This window comes from Sciurus carolinensis, chromosome 2 (genome assembly GCF_902686445.1).
Source record: "Sciurus carolinensis chromosome 2, mSciCar1.2, whole genome shotgun sequence".
NCBI classification, from domain to species: domain Eukaryota; kingdom Metazoa; phylum Chordata; class Mammalia; order Rodentia; family Sciuridae; genus Sciurus; species Sciurus carolinensis.
Genome location: NC_062214.1, coordinates 20,588,029 through 20,615,550, shown reverse-complemented (window position 1 = coordinate 20,615,550; position 27,522 = coordinate 20,588,029). Strand labels below are relative to the sequence as shown.

Below are 27,522 nucleotides of genomic sequence, written 5' to 3'. Positions count from 1 at the left end.
ACTAACCTACTCCCTTGATAAACTATTGCTCCATAAATGGACATATCCTTTTATGAGGGCAGAGCCCCTGTGACCCAATCACCTCCCAAGCATCTCACCTCCAAACACTGTTAATATGTGACTTTGAGGATTAAGTTTTCAACACACAGATTCTCTTGGAGAAACCACAGTACTTCCCAAGCTCAGAGTGGTCTTGATCCATGTCACTCCACTAACTCCAGTTGGTGATGACACAAGTAGTTCTCCCCACCCCTTATCACTACAGCATCTTTGGAAGACTTGATTCATGAGGGTCACTGGTGTGGGGCATAGATGAGGAGAGCTCCTCAGAATCCGGGATTTAACAGCACACTGCAGCGATGCAGCCACATCAATGTTTATAGCAGCTTGACTCACAATAGTTAAACAATGGAACCAACCTAGATGCCCTTCAACAGATGAATGGATAAAGAAAATGTATATGATGGAAAATTATTCAGCCTTAAAGAAGAATGAAATTATGGCATTTGCCAGTAAATGGATGGAGTTGGAGAATATCCCATGCTAAGCCAAATAAGTCAATCCCAAAAAACCAAAGGTCGAATATTTTCTCTGATACGTGGGTACAAATTCACAATAAGCTGGGGGTGGGTGAGGGGGATGGGGAAGAATAGTTACTTTATATTAGGTAGAGGGGAGTGAAGGGAGGGGAAGGGGTATGGAGGGAGGAAGGATAGTAGAGTGACACATTATTACCTCGTGTACGTATATGACTACATGCCTGATGTGATCCTGCAATATGTACAATCAGAAAAATGAGAAATTATACTCCATTTATGTATTATCTATCGAAATGCAAAAATGCATTTTACTGTCATGTGCAACTAATTAGAATAAAAAACTAATTAAAAATGAAAGAATCAGAGATTTAATGAAATTGTCACATTCTCCTGAGCCACTGCCAGGGCTAGTTTCATAGCCTTTCCAGTCCAACATACTTGACCACAGAATCCTTCCTTTGTGCCATGGACTCCATTGGTCCCCACCAGACCCCTTTTTTCCTTCTCCCTTCCTTCCAAGGGAGAGCCAGAGCCTCAGTAAAGATGATCCCTCTTTTTCTTCTTGATGTCGGTGTGCCTTGGACTGCTGTTACCATTCCTTGCCACCAGGAAAAGAACAAATTGAGTTCCAGTGTATCCGTTGCCCGCCTTCAACAGCAGTCACATCCATGCCCACCCCAGCTCTCGTTATTTTGAAGCCAATTCCACTCATCATATCATTTCATACATAAACGTCAATATCTTTAAAAGATGAGGTCCTTTTAGCAATGTAATCACAATTCCACCGTCGCACCTCAACCTCCCCACAAAATAATTCTTATTGAATATCCATGGATATCAGCTCTTACTTGGCTCCTGGTGAATCTAAGCACATCAATTCTCTTTGCGTCTTTTCAGTGCCTTCTGGGAGAGGAAATGACACTTTAGGATTTAAGAGTATCCTGTGCCTGGATCAAAAGTGTGAGTACCCTCTGAAACGGCAACTGAGTCCGAATCCCTACTGTGACATGCCAATCTTGCCAGTTCCTAACCATGACTGTGGGCAAGTAACTAAACTCTCTACATCCCAGGTTTTACATTTATTTTAAAATCTTAGAGTACAGAGTGTCCATGCATCTTGATCTTGGGAATAAGAAGCAGGGGAACACAGACTCCTCCCGCTGAGCCCCAGAAATTTCATTTTGCTCCTCAGAAAGTATATTTCTCTTTTCCTGGGACTCTTTCCCACCCATTCAGTGCCTAAATGAAGGGACAGATTTTCTGCAGCAATGTTGTATGTCTCAAGTCAGCCCAAGATTGCAAGGTAGGAGCTCAGTATTGGTGACAGGTGGGCACGGTGTCACATGCCTGTAATCCCAGTGGCTTTGGAGGATGATGAGTTCGAAGTGAGACTCAGCAATTTAGCAAGGCCCTAAGCAACTCAGCAAGATCCTGACTCTATATAAAATATAAAAATAGGGCTGGGGATGTGGCTCAGTGGTTAAGTGCTCCTGGGTTGCTGTACACCACCCTGCCCCCCACAAAAAAAGGTGATGAATATGCTTCATGAGTATTTTTTTTAGAGGATATACTTAAAGGCTGTTTCAATAAATAACTTACCAGGGCAATGAATGATGAAAATGACTGATTATATGGTGGAGTACCTAATATTCGAAGTTTAAGGGACCTTAGTTGGCCCACAGTTATTTAATTAATGTGGATAATTCTTCCACATTACTTTTTAAATTTATTTTTTGGGGTGCTGGGGATTGAACTCAGGTGTACTCGACTACTGAGCCACATCCCCAGCCCTATTTTGTATTTTATTTAGAGACAGAGTCTCACTGAATTGCTTAGTGCCTCACTTTTGCTGAGGCTGGTTTTGAACTCCTGATCCTCCTGCCTCAGCCTCCGGAGCCACTGGGATGCCAGTGTGCCAATGCGTCTAGTTCCACATTACATTTTTCTTTTAAAAAGGACAGAGTCTTTATGTCACAATGAATTCCATTATTATATATAATTATAATGCATCAATAAAAATAATTTTAAAATGGATACAGCCTAGCAGCTGGTTCCCTGGGGATGGCCTTCTTTCAACTCCTTGTGGAGGGCGCTCTGAAGTCATCATCACGACATGTTTCCAGACTGCCTGGTACATGTCACGTAGCTTTTCGAATTTCCATGTCCTTATCTTTAAGTAAGTGCCGAATAGTAGCATTGCTAGGATTCGGGGTAGGGGTATGAAAGTATCTGATAGTACTGGAGCCAGGAATGAAAGAATCAGTAGATTGGTTGGCTTACTTATGAAATCAACAGATATTTAGTGGGTGTTGGTTAAGTGCCAGGGAGTGTGTTAGGTTTTGAGCTGTCCTGGTGAACAGTACAGCAATCTCTAGCCTTCCAGAGTTTAGAATCTGGAAGGGAAAATAGATGCCAAAAGAGAAATAGCATATAAATGTAGAAACATCCATCATCTAAAGATAATGGTCAGGCTGATGGAGAAGCCTGAAGAGATGGGCAGAACTGTCGTCAAAGGATGAGTGTCCCTGCAGTGAGTCCCAAGGAATTATGAATGGACTTTCTCATCAAGATAAAATGGAAATACCTTAATATAGCTTAATATAGCTCAAGAGCTTCCACTGAGGGCTGGGGTTTTGGCTCAGTGGTAGCGTCCTCACCTAGCATGCGTGAGGCCCTGGGCTCGATCCTCAGCACCACATAAAAATAAAATGAAGATATTGTGTCCACCTATCAATCTTCCATTGATTAGGATTGTCAGATAAGTTGCAGGATGCTCTGTGGAAGCTCAATTTCAGGGAAGCAACAAAAAAGTTTTTAGTATATTACTAAATACTGCATGGGGCCTATTTATATGAAAACACTCACAGTTTACCTGGGTGTTTAGCTGGGTGTCCTGCATTTATCTTATTTCTGTAATGTACAAAGTTGCTAACCGCCCCCCACCACCTTTCCGGTGCAGCCATTTTCCCCGCCTCCCAACTACTGTCAGTCTGTGAACATCCTAGCTAGCTATTGGTTCATCGGTCAGCTTGCAAGTATCCTTCTCCGATATTGGTCCCCTGTTAGCCTGGTGCAATTCAACTGCTTTACTGTAGCTACCCCGCCATCTTTTCCCATCCTTCTGTCTCTCCTCCTCAGTTTCTCTATTCTGCTGGCTTTCACACTCTCTCTAGCGCGCGCTCTTTCTCATTCTCTTTCTTTTCCTCTCATTTTCTCTCTTACCCTGCAGGGAGACACTGCGTTTGCTTAATAAACTCCCTTATGTGATTTCCCGTGTCCGGCATGGTTTCCGTGGGAACCCTTACAATTTCTGAATCTGCTCAGCCTATCCCTGAGCTGCCCCAGCCACTGCTTCCAGACCCCGCGCTCCCGTTCCCTCCACTTCCCCTTCTACAAGAGCTGGTCCCGCTTCCATGGCTTTGCTCATGCTGTTCCCTTTGCCTGGTCTCCATTCTCCTACCATGTTCCCTTGGAAAATTCTTCTCATCCTTTAAACTCCAGTTCAAACAGTACCTGCTCTGGAACGGCTTCCCTAGCAGGGTACATTGTCCCCATTCCAGGGCGCTCAGCAAGCCTGATTCTGTGGAAGGTCTGGTATCTAATACTTGAAGTCCGAACACCTGAAAAGGAAAGGACATGAGGAATGCTCTCACCCTGCCCACCCCCCACCGCCCCCTCCTACCTGTCTCTGTGTCCCATCCACATCAGACTCGGATGGAGCACTTTTCTGTACTAGGCACTGTGTTTAAGTGCTTTGAATGCAGCATCTCAGGAAACCCTAACCTTCTGAGCTAGATACAGATGAATCCCCACTTTGAGGCCATGTAGAGATGAGGTTGCTCACAACCGTTTCCTTATCTTTAAAATGAGACTCAGAACACTATTTTCTCTAAGAGGTGTTCTCCGCAGCTAGAATGCAGGAACTCTAAAAAGGCAGGAAATTTGTTTTTCAAGCTGCTATATCCTCAGAATCCCAAATTGTGCCTAGCACTGAGTAAGTTCGCGGTGTATACTGAATGAACGAGTCACTTTACAGATGAGGAAACTGCGATTTAAGGAGATGAGAAGTAACTTACCTAAGGGCAAATACCTAGATGTCTAGTACTTTGACTAGCACAAGAATCAGAGGTGTGCTGGTAGGCGTTGAACAACTGGATCTCTGGAAAAGTAAAAATAGTGACAATCGCTGTTTGTCCCATGAGGCAAATACTCCCGCCATGGCTGATTTCAAGCTGATGTCAACCAGCTTGCAGACAAATTTCCTGAAAATGTAACCATGAGTTTTTGCAAACGTGTATCCAAGCTGGTCTGTGTCTAAAAGTTACACTCTCATCGTTACTGCTCCTGCCTGCTAGAATGAAGCACAGTCTATATTGATATTAAGTAGGAGGGGAAACCATATCCAGATAAATTCAGTTCAAAGCAGATTGCACAGGTCATCTTGGAAAACCACGAGCCAGATCACAAACCTTCCCTGATTAAAACATTTCAACAGCTTCCAAATGCTGTTAGCATAAAATTTGTTCCCCTTACCAGGGCCCACAAAGCCCATTGTGAAAACTTTCCCCTTCCAGACACCTCATTAGGCTTTGGGGATATAGTGGGCAACATGATTCACATAACCCCTGCTCTCATTGGGCTTACAATTCAGTTAATGAGGCTGTCAATAAACAAGAAGTCAAGTAAAAAATCACAGACTGAGATCTGTAAGTAGTGAAGGGCTGCCAGTGAAGCCAAAATTGAGGGCAGGCAGTTAGTGTAAAATAGGGAATGTGGTCGAATAGAGGAATGAAGGCCATTTGAGTCTGGGAAGTTGGAGACAGCCCCTGGGAGACTGGAGTATCAGTGTTTCCAGAGCTTTTTCAATCAACAAGGTTACCTGCCTTGTACTACCCCTCCCAAAGAGTTACAGGCAGGAAATTGCTAATTAAGCTCCCTGGGCCCCAGACTTTCTGAATCACTCCATTTGACCCCATCTGCTTCTCACCTTTTTGCCATCGCACTGGCATCTCCTGGGCAGAACTCATCACCCATCACCAGGAGTGAGGCTAATGAGGAAAGGTTACTTACTTGGAGGAGAGGATTTGGCACTGAGAAGTATAAATAATTTCTGTATAATTGGAGACAGTTGAGATAGGATAGGGACAGTAATTTAAATATGAACGTAAAGGGTAGATGACTTTTGCGGGGGAGGTTTCATTCCTCTTAGAGATGATCCTTATTTATGCCCCAGAAGATCAGATGCACTCTTTGAATCTCTTCCAACTATGATAAACTTTCTCCTCCAGAAAAACCTTTTTACATCACATGGGAAGACACAAGATCATTCACTTCCCACTGGGCCTTGGATAGAAGCTCAGAAAGGGAAACCTGATCACCAAAAATTTCTCAGCCGGCGATAGCTGAATGACCTTGGACAAGTCCTTTTCTGTTCAAGGTCAAGGGCCCTTTAATGGAATTATATTGGGGACCACAAATGACGTCCACAAGTCCAAGTACATTCCAAAGGTAAAAGGCAAAACAGTAAAAATAAACGGTGAAATTGATTTTATAATGTATTTTATTTAATTCAATATATCCAAGATACTATTTCAACATGTAATCAGTGTAAGTCTTAGAAGTCCAGAGTATATTTTACTTACACTTGTGGTACATCTCAGTTCGGGTGCTGTAAAGTTCTGAGTCTCAGCTTCCTTATCTGTGAAACAGATAAAGTTGTCCAGGTCCCTGAAACGATTTTAAGAGCACACGTGAAACTTTGCACTCACCCTTGCACAGAGTGGCGGGCAGTAAGTCTTGGATCCTTTCAGTCCTTTCTCTCGTTCCGTCTCGCTCCTCCTAGTCTCCGCCCACTTTTAAAGACTCCAGGCGGAAGCAGAACTGACACAAAGCGTGCTTTTCGGTAGCGCTTCCTTTTACTGCAGTGTGGCCGGCTCGCCGGTCTTGAGTACTTTTACCCCATTGGCTCTGAGGCCCCGCTCTCGGTGCTTTACGGCAGTGTGGCTGAAGCAGCTGCTGAGCGGCCCGCGGTTTGGTTGTGAGTGGAGGGAACCAAAGTACCCGGCATTGACTGGGCCAGGAACCATGGACGTGGGCGAACTTCTGAGCTACCAGGTTGGTGGGGCAGGGAGGACCGGGGGACTGTTCCTCACCCGGGCAGGGGTGCAGGGCCAGAATCCCTTCAGTTCACCTCCTCTCATTCCTGAGTCCCTCACTTGCATGCCACCGGGGTTCCAACCGCTCATTTCACTTCACCCCCGGAAGACCTCCTGGGCCTTCTCTGTGCCTGAGCCCCTTCACCTTCTCTCACCCCACTCTGGGGCCCGGTTCCCTCAACTCCTGGGAAGCCCCACACTTTCCTATGTTCACAGTCATCCTCTCTCTGCTTCCCTCTCCGGCCCCCTGCTTTGAGCTTGAGGGTAGTGGTGGCGGGAGAGCCCTGGTCTTTCTTGGACTTCCCTGCCTGTTGCCCCCTCTCTGGGCCTGAGTTTGTGCCTCTATACAGTGGAGGTGGTAATTAATACCTAGTAGGGTTGAGGACTATACCAGCTGATGGATGCGAGAAGTGATTTTAAAGCTTGGAATGCTGTGTGCCCTTGTTAGCTGCATTTGTTGAGAGAGGTTTTGGAATTCTGGCATGGGATGGGTCCCTTAAAATCTTCTTGTCCCCCTTGCTCAAGGTACTTGGGAAGAGGTGGCCCAGAGGGTAAAAGGGACTCGGCTAAAACAACTCGGTCCTGTAAGAGTTGGGATCGAGTACAGCTGGCCTGGCTGTAGCCCCACGTTCCCCGCTTTTGACTTTATCTAAAGAGGCTGCTTGTAAGAGGCAGTAGAGCTGTGCTCTCCAGTTTGGTGGTTATTAGTTACACGTGGCATTGAAACACGTGAACTGAGACTATTCTGACTTGAGTAATACTGTAAATGTAAAAGCACACTGGATTTTGAAGACCCACTATGGAAAAAAATGTTTTTGTATTGATTTTGTGATCATGTTAATCACATCAGCTGCATTGATCATTTGACTCCATGCTCATATTTTAGATAATGGGTGAAATAAAATACATTTAATGCCAATCTTAGTTGTTTCTGATGATTTTTAAAAAATGTGTCTACTAGAAAATTGAAAATTCAAAAAATTTTTTTAGTCATCAAAGGACTTTTATTTATATGTGGTGCTGAGAATTGAACCCCGTGCCCCACCCTTACTAGGCAAGCACTCTTGCCACTGAACCACAACCCCAACCCAGAAAATTAAATATTTTAATGTGTAAATGTCATGTATTGTTGACCTCATAGTTCTGCCAGACAACTCTGCAATCAAGAGTAGATGGTTAAGAACTCTGGAGCCCCAGGTTGCTTGCAATCTCTGTTTTGCTACGAACTTGCTGCTGTAACCTTGAACAAAGATCTGTGCCTTGGTTTCCTCATTGTAAATGGGAGCAGTGGTGGTACCTGCATCATAGAGCTGTTGAGAAGCCATTGAGAATTGTAAAGTGGTTAGACCAATGCCTACGAAAGAGTAAACATTCAATAAATATTAGCAATGACTTTTGTGCCGCTCCCTCTTGAATATATAAGAAACTAACCCTGGAGAATACAGCCATCCTGGGAGAGAACCTGTAAGCAGCATGGAGTTTTACCGCCAAGATACTTTCTTTTTAAAAGTGTATCTGATGTTGAAATGATAAAGGAATTAGTGACTGTGTACTTGTTTGGGAATTGTGGAGAGGCTAGTCCGTGGACTCATCCATAGAATATTACTGCTAGAAGAGGTTCATTCATTTGTGCACACATATTTATAGAACACATACTGTGTGCAAGGTGCTGTGTTCACTGGGTATACAACATCAAATGAAGATAAGGCTAGATAAGGCTCTAGTTTTTGTCTGAAAGTCAAGTCTCATGGGGAAGTCACAGGTAATAAATAAGCAAACATGAAATGCAGATTGCAATAAGTGCTATGAAGGAAATATCCAAGAGTCTGCCAGAAAACTGTGAGATTTGATATGGTGGTTACTAGACTCGTGTGACTATTGAACACTTGAAGTGCGGCTAGTCTGAATTGAACTCTTGTGTGTGCACAAAGTACACAGTGGATTTCACATATTTAGTATGAAGAGATGAAAATCAATCTTACTTTTTATATTGATTACATGTTGAAATGACAATACTTAGGATATATTGAGTTAAAGAAAATACTAAAATTGTTACCTTTTAAAAAACCTTTTTAATGTAACTACTGGAAAATTTAAAATTATGCGGTTTGTGGCTTTCATTATATTTCTGTTGGACAGCTCTGTTGTAGAAGATAACCTCTGAGAGAAGGGGACAGGACCTGTTTAGATAATGTGGTCGAGGAAGGAGTCTGAGGAATGGATATCACCAGACCGAAGGTTGAGAAGGAGCCAGTCAGGTGAAGAGGCAGAGGGAGCAGCGAGTACAGGCATTGGCTCTAGGTAGAAGCTGGTGTGGCTGTTAGAGGAGTAGAAAGAGGAGCCATGTTCTGGATCATGGCGAGTGAGCAGGGGAGGGGAGGTGATGGAGTTGGAGACGTAGGTGGGTGATAGCCTGTGGTCGGGCTTCCGTATGGCCCATGACACATTTGAAGTTTATCTGAGAGGTGATATAGATTTCTTTATCAACTCACTTGTTTACAGATAAAAAGTGAACCCCACTATGATAAAGGAACTTAGCTGTAGGCCAAGATAGTATCTGATTAGAAACCGGAACCTTGGTCTTATTTCCAGACCTGTTCGTTCCCTACATGCACTCTTCATGCAGTTTCCCTCCAGCATGGTCTGTGTCCACTTCTATTTTTAAAGGATGGTACAGTCTGGAATCTAGTCCACCATCAATCATGTGGACTCATCCCCTTGTGGAAATTCATGAGGAATGACTTGTGATGAATTTATGGATGTGAGAACTCTGGAAACAGTAGCTTTCTATAAACAGGAAAGGCAAATGATGTACCTGTATCATCTCTAAATTCTCACAACCACCCTATGAGGAAGGAACTGCTTTTAATCCCTGTTGTTCAAAGGAAGTGCTTATTGGAAGGTATCTAGCCAGATATGCCAGGCCAGAGTACTCAGTCTTATTCTGTTGCTGGAGCTCCTGACCACTGTACCTGTCCCCTGTGTGCCAGATGCTGAGTCAAGTGTTTGGGTAAGTTATCACATTGGATTTTCAACCTGCCCTGTGAAGTAGGTGGCGGTGGGCCTGCTTTGTAGACTAGAGGGCAAGCTCCCTGCCCAAAGTCAGCCAGAAAGAAGCAGAGTCAGAACTGAAGCCACCTGAGCACCCAAGCGAATTTTCCCTTTTTTTCAGATTTGAGCATACTTTTAAATTTGATGTATATAGTACCCATATAGAAGAATGCATAAATCTTAAGTGCTGTTTATTGTAGTTATCATCTACAAGTAAACTCAGTCTGGCCACTGAAGTTTACTTCTTGGGAACATAAGGGACCAAAGCTGTTTGATTTGAACACACCAACCCCCAGAGTTTGACTTAGTATGTCTCCTGTGGGACCTTAGATTTTGAATTTCTAACTAGATTCCATCTAATGCTAAAGCTGCTGGTCCAGGTACTATCCTTTGAGATCCCCTGATGTAGAATAAAATACATTCCTTTTAAGTTTTTCTCCAGCTGAGACATCCTTCTCTTCTCATGGGCATTGGTTTGCAGATTTTTCAGCTTAAATTCTACCTTTCCCCTGCCATTCAAGATATTGTGAGCAAATCTCTTAATCTCTCTGGGCCTCAGTTTCCTCATATGCCTAATGAAGGGATTAAGTAAGATGCTCTCTGAGGTTCCTTCTGGCTTTAAAGTTCTGTGGTACTAATTCTTTAGACTAAGGGTGCTAGAGAGTTCAGGGGATAAAAAACTTAATGAAGTAGATGGAATTGGGGCTGAAAATCTGGGAGATTTGGGTTTTAATCCTACCTTTATCATTACTTATGTGGGTGACTCAGGACAAGTCACTTCCCTTCTCTGTACATCATTTTTCTTATCACTTGTAAAATGAGGAGTTTGGGCTGAAGACTTTCTGGATCTTTCCCTTCCTGAAACTCAGGAACTAAGGTGAGCAAGAAAAAAATATCATAAAATGTCAAGAAATATTTATGAAAGCTATTTAACTTTTTGTGTGTGTGCTTACTAAATTTCATTTTTGGGGCAACTTGGTGGGAAGAGTCCAATTTTCTGCTGAGATTGGTTCTTCTAGTAATAGATTTAGGCACGAGGTGTGCCTTATATCCTTGACATATGTTAACTATTCATTTGAGAAGACAGGAGAATTACAATGTGGACAGGAGGTGCTGGAAAAAGTCTTAAAGAGGAAACCGTTATGTTCCCAATATGGAAATGTACTTTTTTGATGCCTTCAGGCTCAGACATCTCATCAAGAAGTGTGCCCAGCAGTTGCTTGGCGGAGAAGTTTCTGCTGCTTAGGCGCAGATCTGAACTCCAGGGCACTCTCATTAATACTAATTCTACAGATGTCTGGAAAAAGTTCTTACCTCCGAAGTTTTGCAATAAAGAATTCACATTTAGTGTAGCTTGGCTCAGTGGGAATGACTTGCTTTGTGACATGAGAGGTTTTCTCTTTGAGGCAGATTGGGGTCAGGGACCCCAGTTTTGGCGATATTGCAGACACCCACTCCTCTTGCCCCCTCTCAGTAATACAGCATCTTCTTGGATTGAATGGGCTTATAGGAATTTCTAATCTTGTTTCTCTCCCACTCTTATTTCTTTCTTTTGAAATAAAAAATTTTAATGATAATAAACTGACAGGAATAGTATTAAAGTATTTGAGAAGAGGAAAACTGCCACCCTAATCCAATCAACATTTTAATATTTCTACAGCCTTTAAGTATTTTGCATGACTGTAACCATTGCATGCATATTGTTTGTGTTCCGTTTTTAATTTAACAGTGCCAGAAATATCTTCAGTGTTTCTACATAGCCTTCATGTTATTTTTAACATTTGCATATTTTTTGTTTGAGTGATAGACCATTTTTACCTCAATTATTTCTCTATAATTGGATATTTAGGTGGTTTCCAGGTTTTTGTTCTTGGAGATAATATCGTGGTGAACTTCTTTGTTCGTGTGGTATTTCCCCCTCCCATCTGTTGTTAGTAATTACCCTGTGTGAAGTATTGCATGTACGGAAATTATTAACACGTGATCCTGGGCCTTAAAGAATTCATAATTTGAGGAGTGAGACATTTAAACAGCTTGGTGTGTGAATGGCAGTATTGTGGGAGCACAGTGGGAGGAAAGAGTGGCCGTGCCTTGGCGGGGCATGTGTCTAGGAGCATGGATTTGGTTTGGTCATTGAAGGAAAGGGAGGTGGTATTGGACTCCCAGCCTTGAGGAGTGACTAGGAGTTCGGGGCTGACAAAGGAGGCTAGGGAGAGTCGTTGACTCTGGGGTAAGAGTAAGAGCTTGGTGGTGGGGAGGGGGTATTGGGGGCGGGGGCAGGAGATGATGGGGTTGGCTATGCTGCTGATGTTAAACAATGCCGAATGCTCTTATGGAATCAATCCTTTATCAGTTCACAGTGTTACCAGCAGTGTGTGTTCCAATTTTACTGCAATCTTGATAGTACCGGTTGTCATAATTTATTTTTTTCCCATTAATCTAGTAGGTATATAAAATGTTAGTTCAAGGTCACTTTAACATGCATTTTTTTTCTTGTGAGCATTTATCATTTGTATTTCTTGTTATCTGCCTTTTTCTTCTAAGGTGGTAGCTATAGTTTGTAAATGAGTTTTCCTGTTGGGTTTTTGTGTTGCTGTATGTGTAAGCCACACTATTGTAAGCCTGAATGCTTCTGCTCCAATGTATCTTTCATTCTCTGGTGGCCTCATCTTATAACTCTAAGAATATTATTCTAATCCTGATGTCATTTTACAGCATCATGAAACAGACTCCATTTTGCATGACAGTTTAGTGCTTTTTGAAGTTCTTTTGTTAGTAGTGTGGCTATAAATAACAGATAAAGAGCTATTCTTATTGATAACTCTCATTTCAGGGTGTTTTGATTTTGTCTGAGTGATTTTTTTCTCTTAAGTTCATTTCTTCCCTTTACAACCTTCTCATGCTCTGTCTTTTCTCTGGCACATCTTTTCTGACACTCACAAAACACATGCCTGTGTGCCTCCTTAAGCTTAGAGGAGGGGACCAGCCCCTGGCAGCAGCTTCCTCTAGTTGCTGTCCACCAAGTGGCTGCTTGATGGTGGAGGGAGCCAGCCATGCGTGCCTTCAGACGTGCCGGGCTGCTTCTCCTTTCCTGAAGGCTCTTCTGTGCTGACAGTTTACTTGCTGGCATGGATGCCCTTGTTTTCATGCACACTTCAGGAGAGTTTGATTCAAACCTGTTACTTCAGGTTCTCAATTGATTCCCCTTGTTTCTTATCCTTTCTACTCTTGCCGCAAATAGATTGTTTTTTAAAGCTTTTTTTTTTTAAAGTCATTTTTCTTTTTCTTTTTTTATACAATTAAAAAATTTTTTTCCATACATGGGTAATAATGTCTGTTTCATTATATTGTACTTCCCATCCCCACTGCCCCACCTCTCCCCTTGCTTCCCTCTGCATAATCCAGAGTTCCTTCATTCTTCCCCACCCAGCCCCCTCAGCATCTGCTTATCAGAGAAGACATTTGTCCTTTGGTTTTTTTGGAATTGGCTTATTTCACTTAGCATGATATTCTCTAATTCCATCGATTTACCTGCAAATGCCATAATTTCATTCTTATTTAAGGCTGAGTAATATTCCATTGTGTATTTATACTGCATTTTCTTTTAATATTTAATATTTTTAATATTCCATTGTGTGTTTATACCACATTTTCTTTTTCCACTCATCTGTTGAAGGGCATCTAGGTTGGTTCCATAGTTTAGCTATTGTGAATTGAGCTGCTATAAACATTGATGTGGCTGCGTCACTATAGTAGCTTTTTGTTTTGAATTAATTTTAAATTTAGAGAAAGTTTGTAAACTTGGTAGAGTCTCCATATATTCCTCCTCCAGCTTCCCCTAAACCTAACATTTTATATAACCATAGGATAAAAAAAGGAAATGAACATTCACATAACCCTAGAGACCAAACCGCAGGCTTAATTCAGGTGTCACTTTTCCACTAATGGTCCATCTTCTATTCCAGGATCCTCCCTAGGATCCTGCTTTACAGTGAATTGTCATAGTTCCTTCCTGGTCTTCCCTTTGTCTTCCATTTTTGAAGCATGTTTCTCAGTTATTTTATAGAAGATGCAAAGGTTGCCGATGCCCTCTTTTGCCAAAGATTTTTTGTGGGTTTTACCTTTCTTAACTCTAGATTTTGACTCTGTAGCCCTAATCTTCATCTTTTGGAAGACCTCATCTGTTCTTTTCCTTTTGGCTCCTTTATGTGGACACCTCCCAGCCCCTCGACCCTCTGATTTACATTTCATTCACCTCCTGAACAGTCTGGCCAGATATTCTGGTGTCACTTAATTCTTGCTCCCCGCCTACCACCAGGACCTGCTTTGCATTTTAGTCCCCGCCTCCCACCGTGACCTGCTTTGCATTTTAGTCCTGGTGTTGCTGTTTAGCAGACTTGGAAGAAACCTTGGAGCTCTTTCTCAAAGATGGAAAGGCTCAAAGATGAAAGATAAGTTTCCTTTCCTCATGAATCTTCTGAGCTCATGCCCAGAGGGCCAGTTTCCTACTCAGTAATCAAGGTATTAGGACACAAAAGTGACCACCTCTCATTCTGGATAGGAAAAGAATCATGTCAGTGTTCTTGTTGTCTAACTGGTCCTCCAAGATTTGCAGTCCAGGTGTGGAGCCGAGTGATAGTGCTGTTATGCAGGCGATGCAAGGGCATGAGCAGCTTCCCTGGTGGGCGGGCAGTTGGAAGAAGCTTCACAGGGAAGAAATCTGTCCCTTCCTTTTCTTTCCATTCCTTCCGCCACTGCCGCATTTGACACTTCAAGGCTTTGTGAAATAGGTAGCCTCTGGGAGGTCTTGCTTCTTGGCCTGTGGCCCTCCTATCGGCGCGAGGGTGTGGGTCTGTTTCCTCTGTAGGTTAACAGAGAACACCTTCTCCAGTCGGACTCCAGGCCTACCTATTTCTGCCTACTTGGAGTCAGGTCTTATTGAGCAGCCTCCCTAATTTTGGAGGTAAACTTGAGGAAGACAGCATACCTTTCTGGGCTCTCTCATTAGGTGTCTTTGTTTTAAATGGAGTGATTGAATTTATAAGGTTTACTCCAATGGAGAAATTTTCCTATATAAAAATGACTACATTGGAGCCTGTGGGTAGTTCAGAATAGCTGTCAGCACTTCTGGAAAAGAGTTCAAAGCATGTGCCATTCTGAGTGTGCCGGGTAGGGGCCTTTGAATGGTCAGCATAATAGATGAACACAAGTTCTGGGTCAGACAGCCTGTGTTTGAATCCCAGCCCTGCTGCTTGCTAGCTGTGTGACCTTGGGTCAGTTAATTAACCTCTTAAGGCCTGGTTTTCATCTTTGAAATTGGAGAATGTATGAAAGTGTCCATCTCTAGTCCACTGTCTTTTAAAAAAAATCTCTGCCATCATTTTTTAAAAATAGAGAATTAAATGAGACAGTGTGAATAGCATAGTGCCTGACACATAGTAAGTGCCTGGTGAATGTTAGTTATTTTTATTATTAAAATCATTTTAAGCAAACATGCTACAGGAAAAAAAGAAAAAAAGGTTTATCTTGAAGCCTCAGTATTCTCAAGGTCTTTGGTCCCTTGGAGATTAAGGTTTAGAATGCAATAAAATGAAATGAGAACAGTTTTTCACCCACACATGCCACAGTATAGAAATGTTCTCAATAGGTTAAAGCACAGCCCTGTTCTCCCACAGTTAGCAGTCATTGATATCAAGAATTATGTCATCAACAAAGTCGTTCTTTTCCCCAGGTCTCTTTCTTATTACTAAGAAATCTCAGTTTTCCTCACATCAAGTGCCAGGAATCTCACTTACAAATTACTCCTTTCTTCATTTTTTTTTTTTTTTCCTCCTAATATCCTAAGGGCAGTGGTTGGTTTTGATCTGAATCTCGTCTGCTGTAAAGAAATTGGAATTAGGAGGAGTGGCAGGAATTCTGATACTTCTCTTACCTTCTCCAAGGTCAGCCATTTGGTTCTTCAGTATTTCTACTCAATTGTTCAAAGCCATTTCCTTTTCCATAGAGTTTTAGGAGAGACTGATCTGAAAGTGTGCTCCATTGTGGGTTGGTAAATAGGAACAGGGGTATTTTCATCCTGGAGTTCAGTGAAAGATCTAGAGAAACTCCCACAGTGCATTTCTGTCTCTTCCTTCCTGTGAGATTACCAGTTGCTGTGAGCTCCCTTGGCTCTTTGGACTTCTCTTCACCCAGCTACTCAGTAATGTCCAGAGTCACTGACTGAACTGAGAAGGACTTAAAACCAAGGAGAGTGTCTTGATGCTTGTCTCTGGATATATTTGACTTTATTCTAAAAGCAGGTATGATTGATTATTGAATAGTTTGTTTGGCATTATTCATGTCCTCATGCTGTTAATGCATAAAATTGAGGGTTGATTACATTTTTACTTGAGCTCCTTCTCAGTCGAGAGCATCTGAGTTTAAAATTTATTTTTGGATTTTGGATGGATTTAAACATTAGCATACATCAGTTCCGCTGGTGTATACTGTTGGAACACTATTTTCTTTGCCACTTTTGGTTTCTTCACCTTATCCTTTACTAGCCTCTCTGAACACTAATGCTTCCATTGGAACAGCTATTGGCTTCTCAAATTAATGATGGGGGAAACTTTTTGAGCATTTTGGGGTTACATAATTACAGAGGGAGCTGAAACATGGAGTGGGGGCCCTGGCAAGGGTAACTTTGTTGGGCTGGGAAGGTGGAAATGCGCAAAATCAACAGTGGGCACTGAAACTTGGCAATAAAGGACAAGAAAGAGATGTTACCATTGATTAGTTGGGGGTTGTCACAGAAAGAAACCCATAATCAGGTTTCTTTTGAAAAGGTGTTGAATTGTGCTAACCTCTCATTTACCTGTTGTCTTGGAAAATGTGGTGGTCTTCATAAACAGATTTTCCAGATAGCCAGGCCCTGTAAGTGAGGGGAGAGTGCTGGAATAAGGAACCAGAGGTGATCTGTTCTAACCTCCTCTTCTTACAGAGGGGAAGCCAGAGCCCAGAGAGGGAACGTCACTTGCCTCAGCATCCCAGCTACCTGGGGACAGTGGGATTCAGAGCAGTGCTTTGCCCACAGTCTTGCCTCCTGTATGTTTTCAGCATTTTTTTCATACCGGTCTTTCTAAAACATAGGCGTCCTTGCCTTTTTCAGTAGGCCACACTGTGGTCCCAGAATCATCATCATGAATGCACGTTGTGCTCAGATTCTCTGCTGATCTTTTGAATTGTGGAAAGCTGTTACTCCAGTGTGGTGGAGTATTAGGAATTTTGAGGTCTCACACCTACTTTTATTCTCCTTGGTGTCAGCTGTCACTGCTAGTGTTATTGCTTCTTTGATAGGATCGTATCTAACCTTCCAGGCCTTTCTTGGCTTTCTTTAATGATGTCATGAAGAGTTGAGGTCATTGGGTGAATGTGGCATTGATATTCTTGGAGAGCTCCTCTGCTGGACCCTGCAGTCTGTAAGGTACTAGAAGTCCCAGCATGATTTGTCTGTATTTTCTGCAGAGCATTTTCTCTGGCATCTCATTGCCCACTGCTGTCATCTTGGGGACTGGAGAACATCTGAACAATTACTGTGCCCACTGATCAAGAGAAGCCAGCTTTCCAAGTGGGGCCTACCCCATCCTTCTGTGGAGTGCCCCTTTCTTTCATGGCTTGTTATCTTCCTGGAGGGAGCATGTTCCTGTCCGATGCCTTGACTTTGTCTTTTAACCTAGTTCACAACTCATTTCCCATGAGGTCTAGATTATAGCAACCATCTGAGACCCTGTGTCCTTGTCCTTGACCTCATTATGCTTTTCCCAGTTCCTCTCTTGGCACTCTTCCTCTCATATCTTACCTTTCCTCCCCCATTCCTCCCCACACCAGTGTCTTTTAGACTTGGTATGTACATGTGCTCACTGGCTCCCATGTGACTGACACACCATGATTAAGGACTCAGGGTGCCTGGACCTGGAGCTGTCTCCTGTGGTATATCCTGCCTTTGTTGGACCTTCCATGACCCAAGTTTTGGCCCCAGCCCATTGGTGATTATTATGTCCTGCCCATGTGACCCTTCTGTGAAAGGTCAATTTGGGCAAAACCCTAGCCCAGAGGCCCCAGATTTTCACTTCTGCAACTTGGACAGTCTGCTGTGGTTTTGTCTTAGTTTTGTCTCTTTGCCGTAGGGTTTTGCCTAGTCATTTACCAGGGGTTGGCAAAGAAAGAGCATGTTGTTTACTGTTGTTTGAAGGGCCCCGTGGCATATGCTCACAGTCAGGCTGTGAGCCAATCCAGATTTTGGGGGTTAGTAAATTTCATTTGGATTAGTGATCCATATTGAACCTTTCATTCTTTAATCATTCCACATGTATTTATTAAATGCCTTCTAAATATAAGGTATTATACTAGACACTGGGAATAGAGTCATGCTGAAGACAGTTCTAGTCCCTATCTTTATGGAACTTTTATCCAAAATAGATAATAAATAAGAAAAACAAATGGAAATAAGAGCCCCTAAACAAGCCAGCACATATTAGATAAAAAAGATAATTTCAAATGCAATATGAAGGAAAAACATGGAATGATGTAACAGTAATGGAGAACCATGGTTATGTACTTCAGATGGTTCTAGAAGGCCTCTCTGAGGAGGTGATGTGTGAGCCGAGGTCTAAATGATGAGAAAGTCCCAACTGTACAAAGAGCTGTGTGAATAGCAGTACAGGCCAAGGGACAGAGCAACAGAGGTCCTCAGGTGGGAACAGACTTGTCACACTTGGGTCAGAATGGTTACAACTTGGTGAGTGAAGACGGGACCACTGAGATGGGGACAGAGAGATGAGCCATGGGAGGGGGAGAACCCTGACATTTTTGGACTTTCTTTGCAGTATTGTGGGAAGCTCTTAGGGATTTTAAGCTGTGGAGTAACACCACTTGGTTTATGTTTTAAAAGATCACCGTGTCTGTGGCATGGAGACCAGAAGGCAGGGGAGCAGCCTGACCAGCTTCCTGTAAGGGGTGTGGCGCTCCCCTTTGCAGAAGGCTTCCGGGAACCTGTGTCGCCCTGGGGTAATTGCTTTCCCGCCTGGGTTGTTTTCCGAATCTCCCGGTTCTAAACATTTAATCTGTTCTGGCTTAATCAAGAAACAGCTCTCTCCTAGTGCCAGGTTTGGCGCAGGAAATATGGGCATGGTGCCCTTTGTTGAGTACACTGGCCTGGAGAGAATGAAGGCAGAGCCCCTGGTGGACCCCGGGACAATGCAGCTGACCCCCAGCACCTGGTGACTCATAGGAAGCTTTGGAATCCTGTAAACTTTGTGTGCTTCTGCAAAACAGTTGCAGATGGTCTGGACTGATGATTAAATATCGTTGTGTTTTGCCCAGATCTGCTGTGGCTATCCTCTCTGTGTCTGGTTTTACATTACAGTGGGTAATTAAGGGGGCACAGCCAGTTCTAGTTATTTCCAACACATCTTTCTCAGTTGGCTTAGGGGGACATTTCCATTTCTGCCAGTTGTATAAGTGACTGCAGTGAACAGTGTCCAGGAATGGCTACTTTTTGTTTTCAAAAATTTAAAAAGCGAACTTAAAAAGAACAGTCCCTAATGAAAGGACATAATTGCCTGCCTTTGCCGCTTCCACCAGTTTTCCAGTGGGAGTTCTGCCATCAGACTTGTCAGAGTTGGTTGGCAGGGACTTTTCCTCCTGAGTTAGCACATGGAGATCTGAAAGGGCGGTGATAAGGCAAATTAGCAGGGATACAAGCATATCTGCACAGGAACAGATTTCCTTCTGACCAGAGGTGCCATTGGTGGGCACCACCCTAATTCTCCACGCATCTCCTAGCGCTGATGACAGCCTGTTCAGTAAATGAAAGGAATTGCTTAAGCACCACCTGAGCTGGGCGTTTTTCTAAGACTTCAGAGTTTCAAAGGGCCTCAGGCTGCTTAGCCTGCCAGTGTGAAGTTACTGAATATCATCTCCCCAGCTTCTCTGGGGATCCTTACACCTCACTCAGCATAATGAACTAGGGGAGGCAGAAATCCTGGTTCTTTTACTTCTTATTTTTGCCAGACTTCTTCCACTCTCACAGACCTTGCAAGGACACAGAAGGCTCATTGGGGGAAAGAGAGATGACATCTGCCTCTGGCTGACATGACTTGTGCCAGTGGTCGCGTGGGGATTCCATAATGAAGATTGCAAATCGCTTTCCATCCTCTTGGAGCCTGTCCCATAATTAGAAGATTAAACATTTTGTTTAAATTAGTAAGTTTCCCCCTCCTTCCTCTGAGTGCTGAAAAGCACCCTTAGAGCAGGATGGAGACTGGTAGCTGTCTGATGTTGAACTCAACATTTTAGTTGTGATTGTCAGCAGGAGGTTGAGGAAGCCTGATTTTAATTAAAAAAGCAATTTTTATCCCTGCTTCACCTTGTGTGAGGCAGAGGCACTTCGGACCACATGAACTTTGTGATGACTGAGTGTAGTGAGTATGGATTTTCTCAGGAGCATGACACAAATCTAATAGGATAATATCCGGGGTAGGTGTGTCAAGTTTGCCTTTCAGTAGACTATCTTTGTGTTTAGGGGAGAAGGGCTTACTTGTAGGGGTGGTGTATTCCTGAATTGAAGTGGATAACCAGCAGCTCATAGGAGCACAGAAGCCACCCAGCCATAAGAACAAAACAAAGACCTGGGACTTCAGGTATCGAAGCCTGCTCAGAGCTGTGCTCTGTGCTGTTTGATTTATGTATGTTATCCTATCTCATCCTTAAAAACTTGCCTGAGTTGAGTGAAACTTACCTTAAAAACATTGGATAAGCAAAAGCATTCCGTCTGAGCCACCCTGGGGAGTTAGCATTTTTATTCCCATTTCGCAGGTGAGCAAAGGAAGCTATAGAGGTTTAATAATTTGTCCAAAGACACCCAGGAAGTAGATGGTGCCATCTGCTTCCTAGAAGAAAGCTCTGATGGACAAAGGCAATTTAAAAAGAAGAGGAGGGAGCTTGAAGTGGAATGTGGTGGAATGTTGCCATCATTTGACCTTGAACTTGCTTCTGGTACACCACGTGTATCGTTCTTTACTGGACTTGATTGGTTGTGTGCTTTCTCATTGGAGTGTGAGTTCCTCAAGGGTAGACCAGACCACTGCCTGCTAGAGTGAATGCTCAATAAGATTAAAGAAAGGTAGAAGTGGTGAGTGAGTGAAGCAGTGTTTCGATGATTTGGTGACTGAATTTGGGTCCCATCTAGGTATCTTTCTCTATTGCAGTGTAGCATCTGCCCAGTTGCCCTCTGTTCTTTGCTTCTTTCTTGATGGAGAGTAGATTAAGTTGTGTTTGGGAATGATCATGGCCCTAGTTATAGGAAACTTGCCTGGGTTGGGTGAAAGTTACCTTGAAGACATTGGATGATCTTCATAAAAGCCCAATTCTATTCCTGTAGTAACCTGAGAGTTGATTGGCATTTCTTTTAAAGACTGGATTTCTCTCTGACCCTAAAGCAAAAGATCGATTGCTTCATTTATTTGCCAGAGATTTACTGTAAGTCTACTGTGGGCCGTAATTGCTGTTTTCTCTTCACCCAGCCATGCAGGCAAAAAATAAGAGATCATACAGAACAAGATTAGTTTTTATTTTGTGTTGGTTGGGTCTGGCATATCCATTTCCATTTGATATATATATATTTTTTTCTCTCTCTTTTTTTTTTTAACATTTGTTGAGTACTTTTTCAGGTTAGGCACTTCCACATATTATCCCTCAACAAGGCCTTTTCCAAGGATAAAACTAAGGGTGAAACTGGTCATTTGTTCAAGGTCAACACTACTAACAACAAACCCAGGTGACTTGGTAGGTGACTTGATCACCAAAGTCTGTTCTCTTCTCACTGCATATTTCCCTATTAATGGAACTAATTCTTCAGTTTCTGACGTGTTTTGTATAGGCTGAGAACATATGTGGACTTCTAACACAAAGCACTGGATCTGCTGACAGTTCACTCAGGTGTAAGGAATCAGGAAACACGTCTGTAGTAAGCGCCAGACAGATAGGCCGATTTCCCAGTTACGTGTTGTCCGACTTAGGCTGCCTGACCCTGGTTGAATCCCATCTCTACCCTTTCCCAGCTCTTTGCCTTTGTTGATTTGCTAAGTAAGCCTCTTGCACCTTGGCTTCCTTGCTTTAGAAATGGGGAATGGTATTACCTACCTAGAAGGGTTGTGCAAGGATTAAAAAGAAAATGAAGTGTTAAATTTCTGTGGCAGAATAGGCCCACAGTTAGTCATAACTATGTATAGTTTGGTTAGTCACTTGGAGAGGAAACTTCAGGAGGAATTCTTTATGGGTTCTTTAAATCCCACAATTCTGTGACATTAATGCCTCCTGTTCTTGTTGAAATTTATATCCGACTTTGCCTTTTTAAGGTCCAGCCTGGCTCACAGATGCATCTTTGTTTGAAAGAGGTGACCTGATTCCCCTATGTATGGTGTTTCAGGCAGTGTATCTCGTGCTTTTTTTGGTATGTTTACTGGAATTCTCAAGTTTCTAAGTAATTTCAGTCTGAGACAAGTGAGTAGAATTGATGTCAGACTGCCTTAACACAGGTGTTATAAACAAGATTAAGAGGTTGTTGAAAAGATATCAGTGGAGCTCTGGGGCTGGCTTTCTGAAGGCATTCTAAATTGACAGCTAATGGGTAGTTTGCCTTGATGGCTCTCTCTGAGGTGGTTGTGACTGACTGGAGATTCACCCACAGAGGAAACTTGCTTATGAAAATTCATGTTCCTTTTTCATGAAGTGAAGCTCTAGGAGCATGTAAAACTTTCTGCATCATGCCCAAAATATTTGCTTTGTGCTATTTAACTACTTTTTTTCTAAAGGCAGCTAGTTTTAAGTTTGGTACTCTAAACCTGCTAAACTTCGGAGAAAACTTGAGGGGAGGGGACGGTTCAAAACAATTCTTTATTCCATTATGTATTTCTTTTTGTGTATAAGATGCTCGTTTACCTATTTATCTTATACCTTGTAGAGCTTCTTCCTGCCCAGCAAGGAATGCATTTTGCCTATCTGGTCCACTAGATGCTCCTGCCAGGAAATTGAGTAATTTAAAATGTTCTTGAAGTGAGCAAGTTATTAGTTTAAAATCACTTTGAAATTGATTTTACAGCCTCCTTGGGAGAGAGTTGTGGAGGGGTGGGGTTAGGGCATGTATAGGGAATTCGTAGGTGGTTAAGGCTACCAGAGAATTTCTTTTGATCATCTTCCACATGGCCGGCGGACAGGGTTTTCTGCTGTTTTCTAGGTGGAAGAAATATTTCTGACACTGAATTGTGTCATCTGAGAATAACTCATTCACCATCCTTGTCTTTATTGTCTTTATTTGCTAACTTTAGTGGTTTGTAAAGCTTCTAGAAATGGTAAAACCTTTGAGTTGAGGAAAATAAAGTGCATCTGAGACAAAAGTAGGCATGAAACCATCTCTTTTCATTGTCTGTGATGGACTCATCAACAGGCATGTATTGAGGCCATAACACCAGGTACTTCATTCGAGCTGAGAGAGGTAGGTAAATCAGCACTCAGGTACTGGAGAGTCTATTATACAGTCATGTTATGTTTTCAGACTCTACAGTATCACCCATAATGTTGAAAAATATTCTTTTTTAACAAGATACTCAGGATAAAGTTCTGAGTTCTATCTTCCTTGAAATAAATGTGGCATTTATTGTGTTAACAGAGTTATGTGGGTAAGTTCTAAGGTTTAAAAGAAGTAATGGTAATAGCAAAGGTACTAGGCTCTGGAGACAAAACTGGGTCAAAACCCTTAAACGATGAATGAGGAATTATTTATAAATGAATAAAATGGTTGGTTTCTCACTCATGACCTGGTTTGCACTCACCCAGACCTGGATCATTCATTCTGCCTGCCTGTTTTCTCACCCATCTTTGCTTTTTTCTCTTTTCTTTCTGCCTTCCTGGTAGTCTATACCCTTTCGCCCCAACAACTCCTGCTTGAAAGAAAAGTGCAATTTTGAGTCTTGTGTGACCTCAGAGGTACCTTATAGAAAAAGTAATTAAAGATCACCTTGCCCCACTTCAGTCTTAATGAAATCATCCATTGCTAGAGGCAATATTCCACTGGCTGGAGGCTTCTCTGTCAGCATAATTGCATGTAACAGGTGTGCCACGTAACTTGTAGAACCACTTTGTGAGTCTGCTGGTTGCTAAATGTATATTACACGCCCCCTCTCAGATTCTTATAAAGCATGGGATCTGTGTTACCCTGAAAAGGAAGGTGAATTTATTGTATCTGAGTCTTGGTTTAAAACTATAAATAATTTAAAACAGCGTTCCCATATTTATTATTTAATGTTTAAAAGTTCCAAATGGAGTGATGTTCATGGTAGGTAAATGAGGGCTCAGTGTTGGGGTTCCCTCGAATGATCTGGGGGCAGGGTTCTTACTGAATCCCCATATGGATGGATGACACTGAGTTCTCCTGGCTATCAAAATGCCAGCAAGCAAGGAGCAACTGCAGAAAGAGCTCACCTGTTTGTACAGAAAAGCAGCAGAAGGGTTTTAATGTTGGCTAAAACAGGCAGAGATGGTACAAAGTATACCTTAAGAGTTTCCAAGGTGGTGACAGGAGAGGGGTCTGGAGCCTGTGTGCGCTGCTTCTGCAGAGGTCATTGATTTCAGGCCCATTTTATCTTCAGGCTCAAGTCAGACTCTTTGACTCTGTTTATTCACCTGTAAGTGATAGGGTCAGGCTAATAGTCCTTGTCTGAACCTGAGTGTAACCATGCTTACCTGGATTATTACTTAGTGCCACCATTAGAAAATTAAGCTATAATGTAAAATATCAACAGGCTGGCATAAAGTGGTTAAATATGTAGGTGTAAAACAGAAAAGTTCTGTCTGGTCGCTGTTAATCTCCAAAGAACTGTGAGCATTTGCTAATAGTACATTGTGATTTCTGGCCGGTTGGTGCTGCTGTCTTCTCCCATTGAATTGCACTGGTTCCCGGATCTCCACTTGGGTATAGATGCCCCTCCCAGGGTCTCATTGTTTCCTGCACCCAACTTCAGCCACAGCACTGACCAAAAGGTTTGGTGATCCTCTAGTCAATTTTCATGTTGTGTTTCTCACAAGATTGAAAGCACCTGGAGGACAAGAAGTGTCTTAGGTTTCTTGTTTAGTTTTTTAAGCTCTGTCCTCCTAGCATGGAGCTTTGTAGGTGTGTAGTAAGTGTGCCCTATGAGCTGGTTGAGGGTAGTTCCTTTCTCTCGTCTTCCCATTGTGTTCACCACAGGTTGTTTATCAAGTGGAATTTATCTTACTTTTTATTTTTATTTATTTATTTATTTAGGGGTGCTGGGGATTGAACCCAGGGCCTTGTGCTTACAAGGCAAGCACTCTACTGACTGAGCTATCTCCCCAGCCCCAATCTTACTTTTTATATGTTATAACTTTAGAAAATGTTAGAGAGTACTTATTATATTTGAAATAAAATGTAGACAGATTTTTTGTTTCCTACATAGTTCATGGTTGGTATTTTTTAACAACTTTAAAATCTTTTCAATAGAATGAATAAAATTACTTTTTAAATTTAAAAAAGTGGTAAATTATCATATTGAAAAAGTCAGAGAAAAGATTGATTTTCATTTAAGTTGGGTTAAGGCTCAGATATTGAATGTCAGAAGTCTAGAAAGTCCAGCCAGAGGAGCCCATTGACAGCAAGCGACATGACGCATAACTCGGGCCCCCTTGGGACACTTGCAGTGAAGGGGAGCCTCTTTTGTTCCTGCTCGCTCTAGTGGTGTGTATGTGCTGGTAGGTGTGGAGCCCGGTCTGTCTCACTGGTTGAGCAGCATGGGTTAAGTGCCTGCTCTGGGCACGGCTCAGTTAGGTACTGTTTATTTGCTGCAAGAGTCAGATCCCAGCGTTCCTATCCTTGAGGATCGGGTTCTTGATTTAGTGGAGGAGACGGAGATTTACTAATGCACATGTTGTGTAGTAATAAAGATCTGATTGACTGCTGAGAAACCTCAGAAATCCTGTTGTAGTCCTTGGGGGATTCTCCAAGGAGTTGATGTTCGAGTTGGGATTCCAGGCTGTGTAGGGTTTCTCTAGCTGGAATGAGGGGAAGCAAGGTGTTCTGCCTTTCTTAGTAGCACTGTGCAGCTAGACCTCACTACTCTGCATCCATATGAATAACTGAATGGGACTCCTGGGTCCCACTCCAAATCGCTTACTGGTTTATCCTCTAGTAAGGTTTCCAGGTTTCCAGACCTGTCCTGCTCAGGCATTTTCTAGTTTGTAATTCCTGTTTGTTTTGTTTTTTTTTTAAACCACTGAGCTACATCTCTGGCTCTTTGTATATTTTTATTTTGAGGAGCTGGGTTTACAGGTGTGTGCCACTGTGCCCACCCTGTAACGCCTCCTTTAAGCTGCTGTTGCTAACTCGCTGTCTTGGGACTGTGACTTTGTTAGATGCCAAGCTTCTAAAAGTTCAACCTTAATATGTATTAGCTTTTTTTTTTTTTTTTTTTTTTTTTTTAATCAAAGCTGGTCATCCTGTTGTCTCATTAAATTTGAGATTTACGAAAACCCTCAACTCTGAATGAACTGTTTTCAAGTCACATTTACCTGGTAGGTACTTTTTTTTTTTTTTTTTCAGTTGTTGATGGACCTTTATTTTATTCATTTATTTTTATGTGGTGTTGAGAATTGAATCCAGTGCCTCACACATGTTGACCAGCACTTTCCCACTGAACCACAACTCCAGCCCCTGGAAGTTACTTTTATATGTTTGCTATTTTGAATTTAAACAAACAATTGTATGTTTGGTTCAATCAGTTATGGATCTACCTGTCTGTGCTACTGTGCAGCTACATCTTTCCAGCTGTTCATTTGATTAACTTTGTGGAAGATCTTGTTGATCTTAAGGTACCCTATATATTGTGAGCCCTTAACCTTATTCAGCAATAACAGTATCAAAGGACCACAGACGGTTGGGCATAGCTCTTCTGTGGCATCCTCTGCTCGCTTCTAGTGGTTTCCCCTTCTTTTCTCCTGAAGTGTGTGTAAAACCATACCATTTTGCCAAATTTTTTTCAAATCCCTTTCTAATGAACAAAACATTGTAAGTACTGAGTCTCCTGCGTTCCATCATTCCATTTCATTGTAAACTCCTCTTGAACATATTTTCTCTTTCCCTGCCCACCCCAGAAGCAGTTTTTATTTTGAGTTTGGTTATTATTGTTCCCATGCATTTTTTTTTACTATTACTACTTATGTGTGATCCATTGCTGATTTTTCCCTTATTATAAATATACTCCAGTGAATATTCTTTAACTATCTCTTTGTGCATGTGTGAGAATTTCTCTGATGTGTATATACACCTAGGAGTAGAACTGCTGGAACAGTTGTAAAATATATACATCTTCAGTGTCATTAGGCATCACCAATTATGTTTTCATTTTTTGTCAATCTGATGATGTGGTTTTAGTGTGTATTTCCCTGATTTCTAGTGAGGTTGGGCCACTTTTTTTGTGTTTATGGACTACTCAGTATTCTTTTGTGATCATCTGCTTTGTTGTCTTATTTAATCTTACTATCTTATTAAAGACGGTCCTCTGAGGTAGCAGAACAAAGGCTGGATATTTTTTGTAATGTAGAACTGATTAGCTAAGTTAGTGTGACTCTTTAAGTGATTCACTAGAAGCCAGATTTTTCTGATTATTACTCTGCTACTTTTGGACCATGTTATGTCTTAGATCAGTACTGTCCTATTGTTATTATTGTTG

General features: G+C 42.2%; 1 protein-coding gene and 1 long non-coding RNA gene across 6 annotated transcripts in view; one reads left to right on the top strand and one right to left on the bottom strand.

Moving 5' to 3' along the window:
* Window positions 1-533: 533 nt before the first annotated feature.
* On the bottom strand, window positions 534-6,383 carry LOC124977206 (uncharacterized). Of its 5 annotated transcripts, none has more exons than XR_007107121.1 (5): window positions 6,308-6,383; window positions 4,616-4,698; window positions 4,053-4,159; window positions 3,197-3,323; window positions 534-1,442 (listed from the first exon to the last, which is right to left on the bottom strand). It is a non-coding gene; the product is annotated as an uncharacterized LOC124977206 (long non-coding RNA). The 5 variants fall into 5 exon arrangements; XR_007107122.1 differs by lacking the exon at window positions 3,197-3,323 and adding an exon at window positions 6,182-6,237 and having other exon boundaries at window positions 6,308-6,340; XR_007107119.1 differs by lacking the exon at window positions 3,197-3,323 and having other exon boundaries at window positions 4,000-4,159.
* A 122-nt stretch (window positions 6,384-6,505) lies between these two features.
* Ctnnbl1 (catenin beta like 1) overlaps window positions 6,506-27,522 on the top strand; it is a 152,204-nt gene continuing 131,187 nt past the window's right edge. The window contains exon 1 of the mRNA XM_047541054.1: window positions 6,506-6,653. Within this exon, the coding sequence (XP_047397010.1) occupies window positions 6,624-6,653 (30 nt within the window). The 5' untranslated portion in view covers window positions 6,506-6,623. The remainder of the gene's footprint in view (window positions 6,654-27,522) is intronic.